Consider the following 14,089-nt stretch of genomic DNA (forward strand, 5'->3'; position numbering starts at 1 on the left):
TGATAGATGTGCAGATGATGATGTGCAAGTAGAAATACTGGTTTGCAAAAGAGCAGAGTTCTTTTTTCTTTTTAATATGGGGATGAGGTAGGTAGTAGGGTGGGCTATTTACAGATGGGCTGTGTACAGCTGCAGCGATCAGTAAGCTGCTCTGACAGCTGATGCTTGAAGTTAGTGAGGGAGATAGAAGACTCCAGCTTCAGTGATTTTTGCAATTTGTTCCAGTAATTGGCAGCAGAGAACTGGAAGGAAAGGCAGCCAAATGAGGTGTTGGCTTTGGAGATGATGAGTGATATTTACCTGCTGGAACATGTGCTACGGGTGGGTGTTGTTATCGTGACCAGTGAGCTGAGATAAGGTGGAGCTTTACCTAGCATAGACGTATAGATGACCTGGAGCCAGTGGGTCTGGCGACGAATATGTAGCGAGGGCCAGCCGACTAGAGCATACAGGTCGCAATGGTGGGTAGAATATGGGGCTTTGGTGACAAAACGGATGGCACTGTGATAGACTACATCCAATTTGCTGAGTAGAGTGTTGGGAGGCTATTTTGTAAATGACATCGCAGAAGTCAAGGATTGGCAGGATAGTCAGTTTTACGAGGGTGTTAAGAAGCGTGGTTTGGCGGGTCATGTTTCGGAGGACGCATGACTCGACCTTCGCCTCCCGAACCCGTTGGGGAGTTGCAGCGATGAGACAAGATCGAAATTGGGGAGAAAAGGGGGGCAAAAATATAATAATTAAAAAAAATATCTATTTCACGTAGATGGAGAACGTGGGTCAATTTCCGCAACAACTAAGAGTGTTGAAGCGAGAAGCTCAACTTCTCCCCTGTTTTGGTGCCCTGGCCAACACGCTGTAACAGTGTGAAGCAGACCCGTGGACATGCACAGTTATTACTGTGTGTGACTATGTGAAGTGAAGTATCTCGCTCATCTCAATATCCTAGCCTATTCATTGATGATAGGTCCTGCATAACTGAAGTTGCGAAACATTGCAAGCCAAGAAATTACGAGATAAAGCTTTTGATTGCCGATAGATAGGCCTAGTGAACTGTTCTGACTGTCTGCCTGGTGGCCGACCTGCCAATACTGTACCCCTCCCCCTCTCTCGCTATGAAAGATGTAAGTGTTTGTGCTCTTGGAAGTACGGCAAATCCTCTGTTCCAGAAATACTGAACCTTAGAAGTCGGAGTAAAATCTTGACACTGAAATAAGAGTCTGTGTGTAAGGAGTCGAGGAATCAATTATTTTGGAGTCGACTCTCCACCTCTACGTCATGGTTGTTAACAGTTGGAAAAATGACAGAGAAAGACAAGCGGCTGCAGTCCTGTATGATAATACTTTGAGAAGTTAAATGAGAAGGAAGTGCAGCTGCGTTGTGAATTCACATTTTTATGTAACTTTATCACTTTAATGGAAACCCGAAAAATAAAATGGCAGTTTAAAGGTTAAAATTCCATTTGTCACATCACTCCTCTCCGGTCTTAATGGAAAGTCATTACGTAGAAGTATAAATCACTATGTCTTGTCTAGCCTATATTCTGTATCTCTTTGGTATCCACACTCCATAGCATGCTATAGCATATGACGTTTGCGGAAAACTGAGGAGAAATGGTCTGTTCCATGTCTGCCCTCGGCTGAATCTAGTTGATGATCCCCGCTGTAGGGCCCAGTGGAGATCTGACTGGCTATAGCAGTCCCCTTTCCTCTCTCTCACCCCCCCTCTCTCCATCTCACCCCCCTCTCTCCATCTCACCCCCCTCTCTCCATCTCACCCGCCCCTCTCTCGCTCTCACCCCCTCTCCATCTCACCTTCCCTCTCTCCATCTCACCCCCTCTCTCCATCTCACCCCCCTCTCTCCATCTCACCCGCCCTCTCTCGCTCTCACCCCCTCTCTCCATCTCACCCCCTCTCTCCATCTCACCCCCCCCTCTCTCCATCTCACCCCCCTCTCTCCATCTCACCCGCCCTCTCTCGCTCTCACCCCCTCTCCATCTCACCCCCTCTCTCCATCTCACTCCCTCTCTCTCCATCTCACTCCCTCTCTCTCCTTCTCACCCCCCCTCTCTCCATCTCACCCCCCTCTCCCCATCTCACCCCCTCTCTCCATCTCACTCGCCCTCTCTCCATCTCACCCGCCTCTCTCCCTCTCTCCATCTCACCCCCCCTCTCCATCTCACCCCCCTCTCTCCATCTCCATCCCCCCTCTCTCCATCTCACCCCCTCTCTCCATCTCACCCCCTCGCTCTCATCGTCCTCTCTCACCCTCCCTCTCCATCTCACACCCCCTCTTGCTCTCTCTCTCACCCCCTCTCTCTCACCGTCCTCTCACCCCTCTCTCACTCTCACCCCCTCTCTCTCACTGTCCTCTCTCCGTCTCTCACCCCCACCTCTATTTCACTGTTTTCTCTTATCATTTTCTCAGCAGACCCCTCTCTATCTCATCTTAGTAACAGTGATCTAGAGAGCTCCACCAATGGTAGTGTCAGTTTCAGTGTAGCCGTTACACAATCCTATGTTTGGATGGATGAGCTCACAGACCATGCCCCGGCAACAGGTCCCTCAAGTCCTCCTCAGCAGAGTAAGACCCTCATCAACTTTCTCTAACTCCATCTTCCTCTTTCCACCGGTCTTCAAGGCTGTGTTATACAGCACACAGTACACAGTACACACAATGGGGTCCTTGAAGGCTGCTACAGTACACACAATGGGGTCCTTGAAGGCTGCTACAGTACACACAATGGGGTCCTTGAAGGCTGCTACAGTACACACAATGGGGTCCTTGAAGGCTGCTACAGTACACACAATGGGGTCCTTGAAGGCTGCTACAGTACACACAATGGGGTCCTTGAAGGCTGCTACAGTACACACAATGGGGTCCTTGAAGGCTGCTACAGTACACTAGATCTGGCTGCTACAGTACACTAGATCTGGCTGCTACAGTACACTAGACCTGGCTGCTACAGTACACTAGACCTGGCTGCTACAGTACAACATATCTGGCTGCTACAGTACACTAGATCTGGCTGCTACAGTACACCATCTCTGGCTGCTACAGTACACTATCTCTGGCTGCTACAGTACACTAGATCTGGCTGCTACAGTACACTAGATCTGGCTGCTACAGTACACTAGGTCTGGCTGCTACAGTACACTAGACCTGGCTGCTACAGTACACTAGACCTGGCTGCTACAGTACAACATATCTGGCTGCTACAGTACACTAGATCTGGCTGCTACAGTACACTAGATCTGGCTGCTACAGTACACTAGACCTGGCTGCTACAGTACACCATATCTGGCTGCTACAGTACACTAGACCTGGCTGCTACAGTACACTAGATCTGGCTGCTACAGTACACTAGGTCTGGCTGCTACAGTACACTAGGTCTGGCTGCTACAGTACACCATCTCTGGCTGCTACAGTACACTAGATCTGGCTGCTACAGTACACTAGATCTGGCTGCTACAGTACACTAGATCTGGCTGCTACAGTACACCATCTCTGGCTGCAACAGTACACTATTTCTGGCTGCTACAGTACACTAGATCTGGCTGCTACAGTACACTAGATCTGGCTGCTACAGTACACCATCTCTGGCTGCAACAGTACACTATTTCTGGCTGCTACAGTACACTAGACCTGGCTGCTACAGTACACTATCTCTGGCTGCTACAGTACACTATCTCTGGCTGCTACAGTACACTAGATCTGGCTGCTACAGTACACTAGATCTGGCTGCTACAGTACACTAGATCTGGCTGCTACAGTACACTAGATCTGGCTGCTACAGTACACTATCTCTGGCTGCTACAGTACACTAGACCTGGCTGCTACAATACACTAGACCTGGCTGCTACAGTACACTAGATCTGGCTGCTACAGTACACTAGACCTGGCTGCTACAGTACACTAGATCTGGCTGCTACAGTACACTAGATCTGGCTGCTACAGTACACTAGACCTGGCTGCTACAGTACACTAGATCTGGCTGCTACAGTACACTCGATCTGGCTGCTACAGTACACTAGACCTGGCTGCTACAGTACACTAGACCTGGCTGCTACAGTACACTAGATCTGGCTGCTACCGTACACTAGATCTGGCTGCTACAGTACACTAGATCTGGCTGCTACCGTACAACATCTCTGGCTGCTACAGTACACTAGATCTGGCTGCTACAGTACACTAGATCTGGCTGCTACCGTACACTAGATCTGGCTGCTACAGTACACCATCTCTGGCTGCTACAGTACACTAGATCTGGCTGCTACAGTACACTAGATCTGGCTGCTACAGTACACTATTTCTGGCTGCTACAGTACACTATCTCTGGCTGCTACAGTACACTAGATCTGGCTGCTACAGTACACTAGATCTGGCTGCTACAGTACACTAGATCTGGCTGCTACAGTACACTAGATCTGGCTGCTACCGTACACTAGATCTGGCTGCTACAGTACACTAGATCTGGCTGCTACAGTACACTAGACCTGGCTGCTACAGTACACTAGATCTGGCTTTCCTGTTTAGAGACAGACAGAGAGAAAGACGCCTCTGCACTCAGGGGGTCTGAAGAAGTTAATCAAGAATAGAGATAGAATGGTGACAAGTACTCACAAACTGGCCCTCCTTGGAAGACTGAGCTCCTTCTGCAAGAGAGAGAGAGAGAGAGAGAGAGAAATGTCAGTGTGGTTGTCATCAGTTAGAAATGTAAATGAAATGTATTCTGCTTTAATAGATATTTCTGCTTGACATCAAGAGAAAAAGCATGTGTCATTAATACCCTGAGAATTACACTAGGTGGCACTGTGATACCATCTAAATTGGATGAGTAGAAAAGCAAATAGCAATGTATTGTTTACAGGTGGTGTACACAGAGCACAACATCATGGTGATCAATGGTTTATGTTTTAATAGTCAATGACAGGTATTCACAGCTTGTTCAGTGTAAATATACAATCTAAAAGTAGATTATTTCCATCAAAATGAGATTCCTTGACCTTCAGTTCTCAAACACATCCACTAGGTGGAGGAGGAGTACCAATAGCAAGGGCCAAGCCAGAGAAACTGCTCTCCGTTTAGAGGACAAGATTCTGTAGCTACAACAGCAGGTTCTGTAGGTACAACAGCACGTTCTGTAGCTACAACAGCACGTTCTGTAGCTATATAGTAACAGGTTCTGTCGCAATAGTAGCAGGTTCTGTAGCTATATAGTAACAGGTTCTGTCGCAATAGTAGCAGGTTCTGTCGCAATAGTAGCAAGTTCTGTCGCAATAGTAGCAGGTTATGTAGCTACAACATCAGGTTCTGTAGCTATATAGTAGCAGGTTCTGTCGCAATAGTAGCAGGTTCTGTAGCTACAACAGCACGTTCTGTAGCTATATAGTAACAGGTTCTGTCGCAATAGTAGCAAGTTCTGTCGCAATAGTAGCAAGTTCTGTCGCAATAGTAGCAGGTTCTGTAGCTACAACATCAGGTTCTGTAGCTATATAGTAGCAGGTTCTGTAGCAATAGGAGCAACTTCTGTCGCAATAGTAGCAGGTTCTGTAGCTACAACAGCAGGTTCTGTCGCTACAACAGCAGGTTCTGTAGCTATATAGTAGCAGGTTCTGTCGCTACAACAGCAGGTTCTGTAGCTATATAATAGCAGGTTCTGTCGCTACAACAGCAGGTTCTGTCGCTACAACAGCAGGTTCTGTAGCTATAGTAGCATGTTTCGTCACTACAACAGCAGGTTCTGTCGCTACAACAGCAGGTTCTGTCACTACAACAGCAGGTTCTGTAGCTATAGTAGCAGGTTCTGTAGCAATAGTAGCAGGTTCTGTAGCTACAGTGCCTTGCGAAAGTATTCGGCCCCCTTGAAGTTTGCGACCTTTTGCCACATTTCAGGGTTCAAACATAAAGATATAAAACTGTATTTTTTTGTGAAGAATCAACAACAAGTGGGACACAATCATGAAGTGGAACGACATTTATTGGATATATAACTTTTTTAACAAATCAAAAACTGAAAAATTGGGCGTGCAAAATTATTCAGCCCCTTTACTTTCAGTGCAGCAAACTCTCTCCAGAAGTTCAGTGAGGATCTCTGAATGATCCAATGTTGACCTAAATGACTAATGATGATAAATACAATCCACCTGTGTGTAATCACGTCTCCGTATAAATTCACCTGCACTGTGATAGTCTCAGAGGTCCGTTAAAAGCGCAGAGAGCATCATGAAGAACAAGGAACACACCAGGCAGGTCCGAGATACTGTTGTGAAGAAGTTTAAAGCCGGATTTGGATACAAAAATATTTCCCAAGCTTTAAACATCCCAAGGAGCACTGTGCAAGCGATAATATTGAAATGGAAGGAGTATCAGACCACTGCAAATCTACCAAGACCTGGCCGTCCCTCTAAACTTTCAGCTCATACAAGGAGAAGACTGATCAGAGATGCAGCCAAGAGGCCCATGATCATTCTGGATGAACTGCAGAGATCTACAGTTGAGGTGGGAGACTCTGTCCATAGGACAACAATCAGTCGTATATTGCACAAATCTGGCCTTTATGGAAGAGTGGCAAGAAGAAAGCCATTTCTTAAAGATATCCATAAAAAGTGTTGTTTAAAGTTTGCCACAAGCCACCTGGGAGACACACCAAACATGTGGAAGAAGGTGCTCTGGTCAGATGAAACCAAAATTGAACTTTTTGGCAACAATGCAAAACGTTATGTTTGGCGTAAAAGCAACACAGCACATCACCCTGAACACACCATCCCCACTGTCAAACATGGTGGTGGCAGCATCATGGTTTGGGCCTGCTTTTCCTTCAGCAGGGACAGGGAAGATGGTTAAAATTGATGGGAAGATGGATGGAGCCAAATACAGGATCATTCTGGAAGAAAACCTGATGGAGTCTGCAAAAGACCTGAGACTGGGACGGAGATTTGTCTTCCAACAAGACAATGATCCAAAACATAAAGCAAAATCTACAATGGAATGGTTCAAAAATAAACATATCCAGGTGTTAGAATGGCCAAGTCAAAGTCCAGACCTGAATCCAATCGAGAATATGTGGAAAAAACTGAAAACTGCTGTTCACAAATGCTCTCCATCCAACCTCACTGAGTTCGAGCTGTTTTGCAAGGAGGAATGGAAAAAATTTCAGTCTCTCGATGTGCAAAACTGATAGAGACATACCCCAAGCGACTTACAGCTGTAATCGCAGCAAAAGGTGGCGCTACAAAGTATTAACTTAAGGGGGCTGAATAATTTTGCACGCCCAATTTTTCAGTTTTTGATTTGTTAAAAAAGTTTGAAATATCCAATAAATGTCGTTCCACTTCATGATTGTGTCCCACTTGTTGTTGATTCTTCATAAAAAAATACAGTTTTATATCTTTATGTTTGAAGCCTGAAATGTGGCAAAAGGTCGCAAACTTCAAGGGGGCCGAATACTTTCGCAAGGCACTGTATATAGTAACAGGTTCTGTAGCTATAGTAGCAGGTTCTGTCACTACAACAGCAGGTTGTCGCTACAACAGCAGGTTCTGTAGCTATAGTAGCAGGTTCTGTCGCTACAACAGCAGGTTCTGTAGCTATAGTAGCAGGTTCTGTCGCTACAACAGCAGGTTCTCTAGCCCCTTGGTCAACATGTTCACAGCAACAGCTGCTTTGGTCTCAATAACAAATGATGTGTACTCAAAGACAAAGCACCAACACAGAACTATCTGACTACTGCCTGAAAGACAGAACACAGAGAGAGAGAAAGTATGGGGGAGAAAACATGACTGTTGGAGAGAAAGCACCTGGTCACAAAGACAGACAGACGGAGAGAAAGACAGAAATGGAGAGAAAGAGACTGAAAGACAGACTGATATAGGGAGCAGTATTCTGAGCCTGTACTGCAGGCATCTGCTGCTCCAAATAACCAACCATCGTGGATCTATAAAGCCCACTGCCTGTCTCCCTCCCTGCCTGTCTCCCTCCCTGCCTGCCCGCCTGTCTCCCTGCCTGACTCCCTGCCAGTCTCCCTGCCCGCCTGACTCCCTGCCTGACTCCCTGCCCGACTCCCTGCCCGTCTCCCTACCCGTCTCCCTGCCCGTCTCCCTGCCCGACTCCCTGCCCGTCTCCCTGCCCGACTCCCTGCCCGTCTCCCTGCCCGACTCCCTGCCCGTCTCCCTGCCCGTCTCCCTCCCTGCCTGCCCGCCCGTCTCCCTCCCGTCTCCCTGCCCGTCTCCCTGCCCGACTCCCTGCCCGACTCCTGCCCGTCTCCCTCCCGACTCCCTGCCCGTCTCCCTGCCCGACTCCTGCCCGTCTCCCTGCCCGTCTCCCTCCCTGCCTGCCCGCCAGTCTCCCTGCCTGCCTGCCCGCCTGTCTCCCTGCCTGACTCCCTGCCCGTCTCCCTGCCCGCCTGCCCGCCTGTCTCCCTGCCAGTCTCCCTGCCTGTCTGCCCGCCTGTCTCCCGCCTGACTCCCTGCCTGTATCCCTCCCTGCCTGCCCGCCTGTCTCCCTGCCTGACTCCCTGCCTGTCTCCCTCCCTGCCTGCCCGCCTGACTCCCTGCCTGTATCCCTGCCTGTCTCCCTGCCTGTCTCCCTCCCTGCCTGCCCGACTCCCTCTCCCGTCTCCCTACCCGACTCCCTGCCCGTCTCCCTGCCCGACTCCCTGCCCGACTCCCTGCCCGACTGCCCTGCCCGTCTCCCTGCCCGACTCCCTGCCCGTCTCCCTGCCCGACTCCCTGCCCGTCTCCCTGCCTGCCTGCCCGCCTGTCTCCCTGCCTGACTCCCTGCCTGTCTCCCTGCCCGTCTCCCTCCCTGCCTGCCCGCCTGTCTCCCTGCCAGTCTCCCTGCCCGACTCCCTGCCAGTCTCCCTCCCTGCCTGCCCGCCCGTCTCCCTGCCCGTCTCCCTGCCCGACTCCCTGCCTGTCTCCCTCCCTGCCTGCCTGACTCCCTGCCCGTCTCCCTGCCCCTGCCTGCCCGCCTGCCTGCCCGCCTGTCTCCCTGCCTGACTCCCTCCCTGCCTGCCCGCCTGTCTCCCTGCCTGACTCCCTGCCTGTCTCCCTGCCTGCCTGCCCGCCTGTCTCCGTGCCCGCCTGTCTCCCTGCCCGTCTCCCTGCCTGCCCGCCTGTCTCCCTGCCTGCCTGCCCGCCTGTCTCCCTGCCTGACTCCCTGCCTGTCTCCCTCCCTGCCTGCCCGCCTGTCTCCCTGCCTGACTCCCTGCCTGTCTCCCTGCCTGCCTGCCCGCCTGTCTCCCTGCCTGCCTGCCCGCCTGTCTCCCTGCCTGCCTGCCCGCCTGTCTCCCTGCCCGTCTCCCTGCCTGCCCGCCTGTCTCCCTGCCTGACTCCCTGCCTGTCTCCCTGCCTGCCTGCCCGCCTGTCTCCCTGCCTGACTCCCTGCCTGCCCGCCTGTCTCCCTGCCTGCCTGCCCGCCTGCCTGTCTCCCTGCCTGCCTGCCCGCCTGTCTCCCTCCCTGCCTGCCCGCCTGTCTCCCTGCCCGACTCCCTGCCCGTCTCCCTGCCTGCCTGCCCGCCTGTCTCCCTCCCTCCCTGTCTCCCTCCCTGCCTGCCTGTCTCCCTACCTCCCTCCCTCCCTGCCTGCCTGCCTCCCTCCCTCCCTGCCTGCCTGCCTGCCTGTCTCCCTCCCTGCCTGCCTGTCTCCCTCCCTGCCTGTCTTCCTCCCTGCCTGTCTGTCTCCCTCCCTGCCTGTCTCCCTCCCTGCCTGTCTGTCTGTCTCCCTGCCTATCTGTCTCCCTCCCTGCCTGTCTGTCTGTCTCCCTCCCTGCCTGTCTCCCCACATCTCCCCCCGACTCAGGATGGCCGTCTCCACAGCACTGATAGTACTGATAGTATTATGAATTATTAGTGCATGATGAGCTAATGCAGTGCGTGGGAGAAAACACGTGTGTTTGTGTGTGCGTGCATGTCTATGCTCCGCAGTGTGGAGTGTTAGTGTGAGTAAGTCGGGGCTTCTGAGTCAGCGGAACTCTGCGTTTTCTAGAGTCTCTAAATGAACAACAACAACAACAACAACATAGCCCTCAGGAGTAAACAAGATGATTCCATTGGAGAACAGAACAGGACTAATGTCATTGACAGCGTGTCTGTGTGCTGCAGAGCCCGGTAACACATTCACTCTATTCCCCTCTCTCTGAAGGCCAAGAGGCCTCAACTCAATTAGCCTGTTCAGAGCTCAGCTGGAGAGCTCAGCAGACCGGCTGATGTATAGATCTTATCAGGGGACTGGAGTGAGCAGGACCAGACCCACTAACTCCATGGAGGAGGAGGAGGAAGAGGAAGGCCAGGCAACACAGTGACACAAGACAGGATACTTTCATTAATACAGCTTTATTATGAGGGTTCAGGGGCTGAAACGAGAGTGACAGAGGGAGGGAAATGGAACGAGAGAGGAAGGGGAGAAGAGAGGGGAAGGGAGGGGAGAGAGGAAAGGGAGAAGAGAGAGAAAAGGTGGGAGGGGAGAGAGGAAAGGGAGTAGAGAGAGGAAAGGTGGGAGGGGAGAGAGTAAAGGGAGAAGAGAGAGGAAAGGGAGTAGAGAGAGGAAGGGTGGGAGGGGAGAGAGGAAAGGGAGAAGAGAGAGGAAGGGTGGGAGGGGAGAGAGGAAAGGGAGTAGAGAGAAAGGGTGGGAGGGGAGAGAGGAAAGGGAGAAGAGAGAGGAAGGGTGGGAGGGGAGAGAGGAAAGGGAGAAGAGAGAGGAAAGGTGGGAGGGGAGAGAGGAAAGGGAGAAGAGAGAGGAAAGGTGGGAAGGGAGAGAGGAAAGGGATAAGAGAGAGGAAAGGTGGGAGGGGAGAGAGGAAGGGTGGGAGGGGAGAGAGGAAAGGGAGAAGAGAGAAAGGGTGGGAGGGGAGAGAGGAAAGGGAGAAGAGAGAGGAAGGGTGGGAGGGGAGAGAGGAAAGGGAGAAGAGAGAGGAAAGGTGGGAGGGGAGAGAGGAAAGGGAGAAGAGAGAGGAGAGGGGAAGGGAGAAGAGAGAGGAAGGGTGGGAGGGGAGAGAGGAAAGGGAGTAGAGAGAGGAAGGGTGGGAGGGGAGAAAGGAAAGGGAGAAGAGAGAGGAAGGGTGGGAGGGGAGAGAGGAAAGGGAGAAGAGAGAGGAAGGGTGGGAGGGGAGAGAGGAAAGGGAGAAGAGAGAGGAAGGGTGGGAGGGGAGAGAGGAAGGGTGGGAGGGGAGAAGAAGGGTGGGAGGGGAGAGAGGAAGGGTGGGAGGGGAGAGAGGAAAGGGAGAAGAGAGAGGAAAGGGTGAAGAGAGAGGAAAGGGAGAGAGAGAGGAAGGGTGGGAGGGGAGAGAGGAAGGGTGGGAGGGGAGAGAGGAAGGGTGGGAGGGAAGAGAGGAAGGGTGGGAGGGGAGAGAGGAAAGGGAGAAGAGAGAGGAAGGGTGGGAGGGGAGAGAGGAAAGGGAGAAGAGAGAGGAAGGGGTGGGAGGGGAGAGAGGAAAGGGAGAAGAGAGAGGAAGGGTGGGAGGGGAGAGAGGAAAGGGAGAAGAGAGAGGAAAGGTGGGAGGGGAGAGAGGAAAGAGAGAGGAGAGGGGAAGGGAGAAGAGAGAGGAAGGGTGGGAGGGGAGAGAGGAAAGGGCGTAGAGAGAGGAAAGGTGGGAGGGGGAGAGAGGAAGGGTGGGAGGGGAGAGAGTAAAGGGAGAAGAGAGAAAGGGTGGGAGGGAAGAGAGGAAAGGGAGAAGAGAGAGGAAGGGTGGGAGGGGAGAGAGGAAAGGGAGAAGAGAGAGGAAAGGTGGGAGGGGAGAGAGGAAAGGGAGAAGAGAGAGGAGAGGGGAAGGGAGAAGAGAGAGGAAGGGTGGGAGGGGAGAGAGGAAAGGGAGTAGAGAGAGGAAAGGGAGAAGATAGAGGAAGGGTGGGAGGGGAGAGAGGAAGGGTGGGAGGGGAGAGAGGAAGGGTGGGAGGGAGAGAGGAAAGGGAGAAGCGAGAGGAAGGGTGGGAGGGGAGAGAGGAAAGGGAGAAGAGAGAGGAAAGGTGGGAGGGGAGAGAGGAAAGGGAGAAGAGAGAGGAGAGGGGAAGGGAGAAGAGAGAGGAAGGGTGGGGAGAGAGGAAAGGGAGTAGAGATAGGAAAGGGAGTAGAGAGAGGAAAGGGAGTAGAGAGAGGAAAGGGAGTAGAGAGGAAAGGGAGTAGAGAGAGGTTGGGTGGGAGGGGAGAGAGGAAAGGGAGTAGAGAGAGGAAAGGGAGTAGAGAGAGGAAGGGTGGGAGGGGAGAGAGGAAAGGGAGTAGAGAGAGGAAAGGTGGGAGGGGAGAGAGGAAAGAGAGAAGAAGTACGTTCTGCCAACCAGCCACCCACACATTACCCTGTGTATTGTGAAAGGATGACTCTCAGCATCTCTGTCGCTGTGTGTGGCTGCAGCTGCCCCCCATCTTAGAGTGAGGATATTCACCTCCTCCCCAACACCCCTGAGACACACTACTGAAGACTAGCTGCCCCCCATCTTAGAGTGAGGATATTCACCTCCTCCCCTGAGACACACTACTGAAGACTAGCTGCCCCCCATCTTAGAGTGAGGATATTCACCTCCTCCCCTCCACCCCTGAGACACACGACTGAAGACTAGCTGCCCCCCATCTTAGAGTGAGGATATTCACCTCCTCCCCAACACCCCTGAGACACACTACTGAAGACTTGCTGCCCCCCATCTTAGAGTGAGGATATTCACCTCCACCCCAACACCCCTGAGACACACTACTGAAGACTTGCTGCCCCCCATCTTAGAGTGAGGATATTCACCTCCTCCCCAACACCCCTGAGACACACTACTGAAGACTAGCTGCCCCCATCTTAGAGTGAGGATATTCACCTCCTCCCTACACCCCTGAGACACACTACTGAAGACTTGCTGCCCCCATCTTAGAGTGAGGATATTCACCTCCTCCCCTGAGACACACTACTGAAGACTAGCTGCCCCCCATCTTAGAGTGAGGATATTCACCTCCACCCCAACACCCCTGAGACACACTACTGAAGACTAGCTGCCCCCATCTTAGAGTGAGGATATTCACCTCCTCCCCAACACCCCTGAGACACACTACTGAAGACTTGCTGCCCCCATCTTAGAGTGAGGATATTCACCTCCACCCCAACACCCCTGAGACACACTACTGAAGACTAGCTGCCCCCATCTTAGAGTGAGGATATTCACCTCCTCCCCAACACCCCTGAGACACACTACTGAAGACTAGCTGCCCCCATCTTAGAGTGAGGATATTCACCTCCTCCCCCTGAGACACACTACTGAAGACTAGCTGCCCCCATCTTAGAGTGAGGATATTCACCTCCTCCCCTGAGACACACTACTGAAGACTAGCTGCCCCCATCTTAGAGTGAGGATATTCACCTCCTCCCCTCCTCCCCTGAGACACACTACTGAAGACTAGCTGCCCCCATCTTAGAGTGAGGATATTCACCTCCTCCCCTGAGACACACTACTGAAGACTAGCTGCCCCCATCTTAGAGTGAGGATATTCACCTCCTCCCCTCCTCCCCTGAGACACACTACTGAAGACTAGCTGCCCCCATCTTAGAGTGAGGATATTCACCTCCTCCCCTGAGACACACTACTGAAGACTAGCTGCCCCCATCTTAGAGTGAGGATATTCACCTCCTCCCCAACACCCCTGAGACACACTACTGAAGACTTGCTGCCCCCATCTTAGAGTGAGGATATTCACCTCCTCCCCTGAGACACACTACTGAAGACTTGCTGCCCCCATCTTAGAGTGAGGATATTCACCTCCTCCCCAACACCCCTGAGACACACTACTGAAGACTAGCTGCCCCCATCTTAGAGTGAGGATATTCACCTCCTCCCCAACACCCCTGAGACACACTACTGAAGACTAGCTGCCCCCATCTTAGAGTGAGGATATTCACCTCCTCCCCAACACCCCTGAGACACACTACTGAAGACTAGCTGCCCCCATCTTAGAGTGAGGATATTCACCTCCTCCCCACCCCTGAGACACACTACTGAAGACTAGCTGCCCCCATCTTAGAGTGAGGATATTCACCTCCTCCCCTGAGACACACTACTGAAGACTTGCTGCCCCCATCTTAGAGTGAGGATATTCACCTCCTCCCCTGAGACACACTACT

General features: G+C 52.2%; 1 protein-coding gene across 1 annotated transcript in view; it reads right to left on the minus strand.

Annotated features, from left to right (window-relative positions):
* mast2 (microtubule associated serine/threonine kinase 2) overlaps window positions 1-14,089 on the minus strand; it is a 345,729-nt gene that overhangs the window by 147,700 nt on the left and 183,940 nt on the right. Inside the window, 1 exon segment of the mRNA XM_065009240.1 lies at window positions 4,625-4,656. Coding sequence (XP_064865312.1) covers window positions 4,625-4,656 — 32 coding nt within the window.

This window comes from Oncorhynchus nerka, linkage group LG24, assembly GCF_034236695.1.
Source record: "Oncorhynchus nerka isolate Pitt River linkage group LG24, Oner_Uvic_2.0, whole genome shotgun sequence".
NCBI classification, from domain to species: Eukaryota; Metazoa; Chordata; class Actinopteri; order Salmoniformes; family Salmonidae; genus Oncorhynchus; species Oncorhynchus nerka.